Source organism: Dermacentor variabilis, chromosome 1 (genome assembly GCF_050947875.1).
Source record: "Dermacentor variabilis isolate Ectoservices chromosome 1, ASM5094787v1, whole genome shotgun sequence".
Taxonomy (NCBI): Eukaryota; Metazoa; Arthropoda; class Arachnida; order Ixodida; family Ixodidae; genus Dermacentor; species Dermacentor variabilis.
Window position 1 is genome coordinate 238,422,124 of NC_134568.1, and position 10,817 is coordinate 238,432,940.

General features: G+C 42.9%; 1 protein-coding gene across 3 annotated transcripts in view; it reads left to right on the top strand.

Moving 5' to 3' along the window:
* grsm (probable aminopeptidase NPEPL1 granny smith protein) overlaps positions 1-6,327 on the top strand; it is a 49,366-nt gene extending 43,039 nt beyond the window's left edge. For 2 of the 3 annotated variants that reach the window (XM_075672082.1, XM_075672074.1), the window contains exons 10-12: positions 1,148-1,393; positions 3,654-3,764; positions 5,945-6,327. In XM_075672082.1, the coding sequence (XP_075528197.1) occupies positions 1,148-1,393; positions 3,654-3,764; positions 5,945-6,094 (507 nt within the window). In that variant the 3' untranslated portion in view covers positions 6,095-6,327. The remainder of the gene's footprint in view (positions 1-1,147; positions 1,394-3,653; positions 3,765-5,944) is intronic. The other variant, XM_075672091.1, reaches the window with a different exon arrangement.
* Positions 6,328-10,817: the final 4,490 nt, after the last annotated feature.

Genomic DNA, 10,817 nt, shown 5'->3' on the forward strand with positions numbered 1-10,817 from the left:
ATTTCATAGGCCCCAAGCACTTCATTATAAAGGTCTTCGACTGTATGGGAAAAATAAATGCAAAAATAAAGTAATGGTTACAGTAACGTGAGCGTGAGTCTGGATAATTGATACTGTAGACAATCCAGGTGAAAAAGAAACAGTCTAGATTATTGAGTCTCAGTAACAACCAATTAAGATTGTCAGAAACCAGCAAGCGAACCAGCTGAACAAGCTGGGTAGTTGCAGTTCAAGTGCAGCTGTTAGATTGCAGTTAGTCAAGTGCAGCTAAAGCTTAGTTGAAGCATAGATAATCTAGCACACAATTTCCTTCTGCATAGCCAAGCTATAGTTCTGCATGTGTGGCATATCAGAATGCACACAGACCCCTGCTGGCTTGCAAATGGTGAGCCATTCACAAATGCATGACATTTGCAATTGCCTTAGGGACTGACCATATCGCATCAGCAGTAACTTTATTAGTACATATGAAATAATTTCCACCAAGAATGTTTACTTGCACTTTAAACAATGTCAATTTTATATACACTTAATTATTTGCAAAGCACTTTATGATATATTGGCTAAGTAGACTTCACGTGTGGCTGCCTCCTTAAGAGGTATCTCGATTCTTTCATTTGTGGAACTTATTCCATCTACCCACTGTAATGGTAGACAGTGTTGCCTGTGGGCTCCCAAGCCACGAATAAAAAAAAAATTAAAATTGGTGCTTTAGTTTGTTCTTGTTTGGGAGTCAGTCTGAACCAGGTGTGACACAACCTCTGGTCTGTCAGCTACTGAAACTACCATTCCCAGTTGGTTCCAGTAAAGTTAACGGGCTTAGGTTCCAGTTGGTTTCAAACTGTGACCAGCATACTCTTGTTATTCTGCAACTGTGCAAACTGCTGTCCAATTGGCCCTGAGCTGGGATGAACTGTTACCTTACTGGGACCACTATATATCCATCTGCAACCAGTTGATACCAGCTGTAACCGGGTAAAATTTCTCTTGGGATACTGAACTGGTTGCATGGCTCCTACAGCTGAAACAGGTGCTTTGCTGAGTTAAGTTGCACTTCTGTTACTGCTGGGATGTTTGACTCCCTGGTGCTATTGTATATGGATGGACCTTTGCTGATTGCTCCTTTCTGTTGCACATTTGGTGTTAGGTGGCATATGCACACAAGGACCTCAAGGCTAACATAATCCTTGATATGGCAACTCTGACTGGTGCACAAGGTGTTGCTACTGGGAAGTACCATGCTGCTTTGGTTAGCAACTCTGCTGACTGGGAGGAGTTGGCCATGCGGTCAGGCATCCTTTCTGGTGACCTCATTCATGCCATGCCCTTTGCACCTGAACTGCACTTTGTTGAATTTGCCAGTGCCCTCGCTGACATGAAGAATTCAGTGGCAGTGAGTACTAAATACTCATTCTTTTTGTACTAGCTGCAATTTTTGTTGTGTGTCTATGCTTGTGGCTAAAGGCAACTTTGCGAGCACCAACTAATTGTGTCACCTTTAAGGGCACTTGTGTTGCTAATGTTGCATAAATGGGGTGTCCCTTCACCTTTGCTGCTTTGAAACATATCAAATTCAACATACCAGATGAAATACTAGATGCATTCGCCCTGTCTTCTTCTACCTCGGTGTCTTGTCCCTAGCACAGTTTAAGTTCACAAAAAATGTGTTACCAACTAGTCTCCTGGTACACTCACCTTGAATACTAGATGAAGGGGCGTAAAAATCCTTCATTGCTATAAATTGTTTCCCACCGTCCGTAAGTTAAAAAAATATATATACATATTGGTACCTTGTTTACTTAAAGGATGCTAAAACAGGTTTTGAATATTCCACTAAAATGTGCACTGGTGAGGATAACATTCTGATTGTCCTCATTGAATATTGTCATCAGTGCACTGTGTGGAGCTTGCAGCTGGTTGTGAAGGGTCACTTGCTGTTGTCTAGAGGCTGTTGCACACTGTTTCAATTTGTTTCAAACTGTGCAGTAAATCCCAGCATAACATTGGCAGAAAGCATCATGCAGCCACAACAGCAAGTTGTTGCATTGGCTTTAGACATTGGACCACTTGGCTGTATACACTGAAAAAATAGTTTGGAGGGCTTTACAGGTGAAGGTGCAAGTTCAAGGTGTGCTGTTCGGAGAAAATTTACTGCATGAAACTGGTTGCATCTTTCAAGCTGCACAAGTTGGCATGTGCTGGTTTTTTGATGCGGCAAACACAAACTACAGGATCACTGTCGTGGCAAATACAGCATAAGTTTGCAAGGTTATAGACCGTGAGCATGTTGACTATATTTTATACGAAAAGCTAGCCTTTGCCTCAGTGTTCGAATGGAACCTACTCTATAGGAGGAGGCGTAGGCCATCCTACTGCTGTTAATTTTGCACTGTGCTGCTCATGTAGCCAGCATCGCTCTGTAATTGAGCTTTCCCTCTTTCAATCAGCGTTTAACAGACTCACGCGAAGCTGCAGTTAATTGAGCAGGAACAGATGCCAGTGTGCACTTTTTTTTCAACAACCATCTTTCTGCACTGAGAACTGATCCCCATAATCTCGAGTCCTGTCGACTCAGAATAGTCGTCGTCATCATCATCATCATCATCATCATCATCATCATCATCATCCTGGTTACGCCCACTGCAGGGCAAAGGCCTCTCCCATACTTCTCCAACTGCCCCGGTCATGTACTAATTGTGGCGATGTTGTCCCTGCAAACTTCTTAATCTCATCCGCCCACCTAACTTTCTGCCGCCCTCTGCTACGCTTCCTTTCCCTTGGAATCCAATCCGTAACCCTTAATGACCATCGGTTATCTTCCCTCCTCATTACATGTCCTGCCCATGCCCATTTCTTTTTCTTGATTTCAACTAAGATATCATTATCTCGCGTTTGTTCCCTCACCCCCAGTCTGCTCTTTTCTTATCCCGTAACGTTACACCTATCATTCTTCTTTCCATAGCTCGTTGCGTCGTCACTGTTAGTGAACTGTACGACAAGGATAAAGGACACTGATGTTTTCTCTTTTCAAAAAGATATGCTGAAGAGATGTTACAACTGGCACTTCAAGTTTTTTTAATTCCTTTTTTTTTTGTGTTTCAAGGAACATTTGAAAGGGGGTGCATTTTGGTACTGATCAGAACCTGACTGAGCTGAGCAAACATTAAGCAAGCATTTAAGGTTGGTACAGAAAGCGCGAAATATCTACACATCCAGCTGCTCCCTGGCTGTTCCTGAGTTGCAGGGCATGGCAGAAGGCCTATGTGGTACATACCTGTATTGACGTCACTGCCGGTGGCTTTTCTTTTTCCTGGTCTTCCTCCACTGCAGTTGGTGGGCAGAGCTATGACTGAAATTGAATCGATGGTTTCTGTGCTCTGACACACACAATCTAAAAAAGAATTTGTGTTGAATTGCACTGACAGCTTTCCAATACATTGCATCTTCGAATCGCAGAACCACTTCGGTTTTACTTTAAGTGCATCTAGCCACTGGTTGATTTTGTTTCTTACATTGAGTAAAATGTAGCCTTTAAGAGCTAGGTTGCTACATTTTTGTGTAGCTGCCATTTCCAGCTCTGTTTCTCACATAGGTTCCTTAAATTTATGTTGAAAGCTCTTCAGGCTTCATATGAATTGATCCTATTTCTACAGGACCGCAACAATGCCCAGCCATCCTGTGCTGGTTTGTTCATTTGTTCTCATCTGGGCTTTGAATTTCCTGGTGTGTGGATGCATGTAGACATGGCTTATCCAGTTCACTGTGTAAGTACTTTTACATTGTTTGCTTTGCCTTTGCTCATTATAAAACAGTGATTTTCGATGCTTTTTTAACACACCTTGTCGCACATAAGGAATTCTTTTAAACTTTGGGGCTCGTTCATGTGGTGAGGCAGGGACTGGTGTTCTCAAACATGAAACAAAAGGGAAATCAATGTACCATGGTGTGGTATGTTGCAGTACTGTGCAAATTGCATGTCACGTGTGACAGTGTGGGGCTGTTCATAAAATATGTAATTCACTCACAGTGAATATGCTCACAGCTTGTGCTGTATGTGTACATGCAGTGGACAATGTGAACTAAATGACTTGTTTGTGTCTACGTGCATTACAAAGGGATGTGCAAACAAGTGATGGGTAAAAGAATTTGAACCCTGTTACCCTGAGTAACGTAAGATTGGCAAGGGGGGGGGGGGGGGGTTTAAAAGTTGTGAAATTGCTCTGTTTGAACTTGGAAATTAAAAATACTGAAAGTACTTTCCTTCAGTGAAACATAGCTAATTATAGGTCATTTGTGAAACATCTGGTCAGCGATATTGTAATGATGCCTTTTCCCGATGCTGGTGAGTGAGTCACGTTCAACGCTCTGCCCAGGGCTTCTTGACCACTCACGCACATGAAAAGCGCCGAAAGGCATTAGCATCGGAAAAGGCATCGCTACAGGATAACGGCCCTACTTAATTTTTTTTTATATGCTTGATTTGAAGGTGGAGGCACCCAATATTTTTGAGTGCCAGCTACTTGCCAAGGAACATTGACCTAGGCTTGGCTCGAGGTCTCATTAAGTACTCAAGCAACACTGCCGCGTAAAGGTTTAAGATGCCAAAGTTTTGTTACTTTTAACAATGGTTAGCAGTGGAATAATGTGTGATGGTGGTAGCAGTGTTCTTGCACCCCACAGAGTAGAAAAAACAATGAACATTTGCCAACAGAAAAAGGACTATTGTGTAGACCATTCTAAAAAATGGGTTTGCTCTTTGGAGCCAGCTCCAGAAAGAGAGGGCAGGCTGACCTTGTTATGAACCTATCGAATCACTGGCACTGCAGTGAAAATTATTCCGTGGTACATGGAAGAAATGTAGAATGTTGTCAGAGAGGCACATTATTATATGCGGGGATCACTTTTAAGTTTTCTGGAATTGCATATTGTCCGTTGCAGATAACATAATTCTAGTCCTTGAGCTGGTTTATCCATAGAGGCGGGCATTACCTGCACGAAAAGTGAAAACATATATTCAACTAATTAAAGAAAATTACTGATGAACTTTTAAAATGTAATCCCTTTACAAGTCATTGTAATTGCTGTCGCAATCAAAAGACCGACTCCCAGCTCACTGCTGCCACATGAGGCCACAACGAAGTGGCAGCGAGCAGCCGAGCAAGTGCGGGCAAGCGGTGACATAGAGCCAGCATGTAAAAAGCGAGTGCAAACAATGCCACCCCATTGCCTTTTTTTTTTTTTGGAAGTTCTAGAGAGTTGGGTGCAAAAGCTTTTCAAGTGGAAGACATAGGTTGAAACCATGGCCATTAAGAAAATTCTGAATTAACTCAAATTTTGATGCCTCGAAATATCAGTTAATGAGGTTTTGCTGTATTGCAACACGGTGGTAGCAGACATCAGTAGTCATTTGCTTCCACAGAATGAACAGTCACGTGCTTCTTTTCAGAGTGCAAATTTCATGCTGTGCACCATACAGGAACCATTTTACCATGATGGTTCAATGGTTCATATGTTCCTTTATATGCTGTGTATTGAACGTTTGTGCAAAACGTTTTGGTTTGAGTTTGGGATGGGGAGCTTGCTTGGAAGACCACCCTCTGGGCTATCTCAGTAGCTTTGGCTACTGCTGAGCACGAGGTTTGTGGCCAATGGGAGCCACATTTATAAAACACCTGAGCATTGAGGTTCCAGTGCACGTTAAAAAGCCCTAGGTTGTCAAAAATAGTTGGGAGTCCTCCACTATGACATTTCTCATAGACCGAGTCTAGCTATGAGACTTCCATCAGTTGTCATTATTGCTTGAAATACCTTCTGTGGTGGCATGAAGGGTTAAAGCTTACAAGGAAGAAAGGGAAAAGGTGTCGCTTTTATGCCATAGCAATGTAGTATGTTATGTTTGCAATTTATGCAATTTATATTAACAGCTTTGGCTCTTTTATTCCAGGGGGAAAGGGCAACAGGCTATGGAGTTGCACTCCTCCTGACCTTGTTTGGACACTGTTCAAAGAACCCACTTTTGAAAGAGCTTTCATCTTGGTGCAGTGCCAATGCAGATGATGTAGAACGGGCCACAAAAAAGATCCGGTTGGTCTAGTGTAATCTTTTTTCAAGGCTTTATTGCTAGGTGAGGCTCTAGTATGCTTTTCTTTTTCAAAAAGAAATTTCAGTCTGACATGGTGTTTTTAAATCGGAAAATGTCATGAGTGCGTCTGCTGCCCATTACATGGTGTAGCGGCCATGATGTTCGACGTTTGACTTGTGGTTGTGTGCTTACAATGTGTGTGTGGCTGTGACTTGAGTTACAATTAAACATTTTTACCCATCTGACCGTTGTGGGGCATAAGGCTTATTGGCTTGTCCTGGCTTTTCTTTATAAAGAATTTGCAATGTTCCAAGAGGCTTATGAAAGCTCGTCACTTTGTCGGATGCTTACTGACGGTATGCAAAAGCTGGCTTCAGATTCATACTACACTAAGTTGCACCAGCAAAACAAACTGAAAATGAGTTCGTAATGACTGTTAGTCCCAGGTATTTCATGCATTCAGGGTCAAACCAAATCAGCTCCCTTTGGATCCTAATTTTAAGGTAATAAACTGTAGTGGACTTGAGGGCAAGACAGCGGGTAAAATGGCCAAAAGATGTCTAAATTTGGCCTTCGGTCCACTACGGTGTCTCTCATAGCCCCAGGGTTGTTTTGAGGCATTAAACTCAGTGAATAAATCTGTATAGGTGTGGGTCCACACCTGGCATTACTAAACATTTATCTCTCAGGGTAAGGGGGGTGGCTTGCTTTCACTGGACGCTCATGCATATGGTTGCTTTGTTGTGCAAATGCCATAGGGTATTTTTCAGTATCCTTGCTACCAACTATAACTCTGATGCTGTTAATTTTATGCAGTGGAACATGCTCAGATTTTTGCAGTTCATTTTCATCTTGTAAGATGATCTACTGCTTCTCTTATGATGGGTAGTGACTTCAGTACAGGGAAACCAAGGCCTCCAATATCGCAATTAACCATTTGTTCCGCATGCAGTTGACACAATTGCACACTGCTATATAGGAGGCCATGCAAAACTCTCGCATGTGTTGTACTTTAACAAAGTATTATAAAGTTGGCACGTGCTTGGTAAAAATCTAACCTGTACACGGCTTGCCTGGCATCTGCAGTTAAAACTCGGATCTATTGAAGCCCACTTTTACAATGTTCCCGATCTAACAAAGAAATTTCCGTTCCCCGGCAGGTACCCATAGGGTTCAGTGTTGTCATCAGCCCGAATTAACGAAATAAACTTGCACCAAACCTGATTTAACAAAGTTTTTCCTGAAATAATTGAAAAAAATGGCAGTGATTTTTTGCCACTTTTGACAGAGACTGTTTCTCTTTGAGTGTGCGCTCTAACGCTATCGCGTTAAAGCATCTGGATGCCCTAGTAACAGCCCCAGCTTTATTTTGACGAGGCTGCACGCTGCGTCCATGCGTGAAATAATCTACTCTGCAGTCGGTAACGCTCTTATGTACCAGATGGCGCTAGGGGCGGCAGTGGCATCCCGGCCAGCACTCTTTCAACCATCTTGAAAAGAAAGGACACCATCATTTGTGTCGCTTCATCCGGGAACATGTCCAAGGAAAAACTTTTGATATGCGCAGGCATGGGTTAGCGGCAAATACAATGCCGCGGCACCTTTTGGGTGTCACTACGTTACAAGTTTACATTTTGAAGAGCCTAAAAATCCCTTTCTCGATTTTGTGAACTTCCCGATTTAACGAAATAATTCGAATGTGTTCATCACTTCGTTAAATCGACTTTCGACTGTACACATGTACAAAACATAGGCATACGAAGCCAAAGCCACTTATACACTTGTTTACATGCTTGACTTGGAATCATGTCAAGCTTGGGAACAAGTGCTCTTTCCCTACTGTTTTTATTTGATGTGGCATGAGTTAGCATTGGTGTGGTTTCGACATCGTTGTCAGAGAACAGTGCATACAAAGCAATTATGCACTGAATGACACATAAAATCATTACTAATGCCATAGTGGAAGACTACTGAATGTTGTCTGTTACTAAAAGGTGGCATGATTTATGGGTTTCCTATTGTTTCACCTGCTTCATAGTGCACTAAAAAAAAAAGATGAAAGTAGATACGGAGTGGTTAGCCCGTTAGTTCTCAGTATGTGAAACATCATTCAGAACTTCGAAATATTTCTATTCAGTGAAAAATTCGATTGTATAGTCTGAATTATAAGATGTTGTATATTGCAACACTGGGGGGCAGTAATGTACAAAATGGATGCCAAGCCAAGCAATCTTCATTTCGTGCCGCCTCCTTCAGCATGTATCACATGAAAAACAGTACAAAGCACAAGTCTGCTTGTTCGCAGCCTACTGAACGTAACCTAGAAAACAGCTGTGGTCCTTGTTCAAAGAAAGCATTACTAGACACTTTGAACAGGAGACGTACGTGTATCCCCCTGGGCGTGCCTTGCAGCAGTTTCACCGTACATTCCAGATGGGCCAATGTTCCTTGCTGTCTGTTCTGACATTGCGAGGGACATTCAAGCACACTTTCTTCTTGAGTGGTGTGACATTCTCTATAGAAGGGTGCCCTGTTAGATGCGTATGGTACAGGATAAGGCTTATAGCAAGCTCCGAGAGGAATTCCCTCAAGGGTGTGGTTGATGATCCCTGCTGCTGAAAGTATTTCTGCATGAACCATGCATTTACAGCAGCCATCTTCAATGTGCCAAAATAAATACATAATCATTTGGACTTTATGGAAAAGTTACAGAAATGCATTTTGTCGAGAAGGTTGACACACCCCAGCGATCTGCTGTGGGATGGAATGATCACTGGACACTCTACAAGAACATGCTTATCAAGAAAATGCTGTCCCATTTTCACAGAGGCAACTGGGTTGACACCAATACAGTTGGAAAAGAGAGTTATACAGTAGCCAACTGATTTTTCGGACCCCAAAAATTCGGACTTGATGTATATTCCAGACTTCATAAATGCACTGTCAGGGTTCCCATAGAGCTAATGCATATTCGCGACCCATTTTTCGGACAACATAAAGCCAAAAGTTTGATTTTCCGGACATAATTTGACCACTGGTATGAGTCTGAGAGCTGCCCGACTAGCTTCAGATCGGACATGAAGTGCCTTGGATCGGTATAGTAATTTGATTAGCAAGTATAGGAGGTATCCAAATGCACACGGCAGTGGTGGCGCCTGTTGTAAGAAACACCGATCTTAAAGGCCATGCTTTTGCCTGTAGCCTGTTGTGGAAGTGATTTTGAGAGCTGGAAACCGGTCATGCATGGCCAGCTTTGGACACCACCTATGAACGCCAGGTGATACTCACTATAACCATCACCATCATCAGTTTTGCCTCGGTGTCGTAGGTATTGTCATGCACGTTTTCGTCCAGTAGTGATCTGCCAACTTTTATCCAGTACAGTGCAAGTGAAATCATCGCCTGCCATCACTAGCTGCCATACAACATATCGCTATTTCAGTGTGTTGCGGCCGTTCATTCAGCACAACGCTGACATGTTTTCGACGCCATGGCCCCTGCTCTTCACGTGCCTCCACCAAATTTGTCGAAGCGTGGAAAATATTCGACCATGACGGTGGACAAGAAGGCCGCCATCATCAGGCTTATCGAGCAAGGACGGACCCAAGTCAACGTCGCAAAGGAGTTTAATATCTCCAAACAGACCTTGCCTGATTATGTGAAAAACAAAGAAAAGATCTTGTCTGCAGTCGACTAGTCGCACTGCAAAAGTAAAAAAAAATAACTGGAAAGGACAACATCCAAAGCTTGAAGAGGCCCTGTAGCTGTGGTTTAAAGGAGTCCTAGCAAAGAACCTCCCCGTTTCGGGAAACATGCTCAAGCCGAAAGCCGAGATGCTCGCTTTAAAAAGGGGCATTCAGGACTTCAAGTTCACCAATGGGTGGATCCGTGGGTTTAAGAAAAGGCACAGAGTCTCTTTCAAGAAAGTTCGTGGGGAGAGCAGTGCCGTGGATCAATCTACTGTCACGGATTACTGGACAAGTAAGTTGAAGGCTCTGCTACAAGAGTATGCTCCTGCAGACATGTTAAATTGTGACGAGACAGACCTATTCAACATGCTGCCGACCGTTCACTTTTAATGAGGCCGGCGTTGGTGGGAAGCATAGTAAGGAGAGGGTAACTGTCATGGTCGGGGCAAGCATGGTTGGCACTGAGAAGCTGCCCCTTCTAGTGATAGGGAAGGCAAAAAACCCACGTTGCTTTAAGGGTGCGAAGAACCTGCCTGTGTGGTACAGCAGCAATACAAAGGCCTGTATTACACAAAGCTTGTTCGAAGATTACGTCCGCCGTCTGGAATGGATGTTTGAGCACCAGAAGAGGCAAGTGTTAATAGTTGTAGACAACTGCGGGGCCCAATGAGGAATTGCCCAAACCCTCTCAAGTGAAGCTAGTCTAGCGGGACTCTCTGAGGAACTGTCAGGCATTGTTTGGCATATAATTGGCCTTAGTGAGGTTAGAACTGGTGACTAATCCACAAAAAGGGAGACTTTAAAGAATTGAAAAATTATAGGCCCATTAGCTTACTTCCAGTATTATATAAAATATTCACCAAGATAATCTCCAATAGAATAAGGGCAACACTGGACTTTAGTTAACCAAGAGAACAGGCAGGCATGAGGAAGGGATAATCTACAATAGATTACATCCATATCGTCAATCAGGTAATCGAGAAATCGCGGAGTACAATCAGCCTCTCTATATGGCTTTCATAGATTACGAAAAGGCATTTGATTCA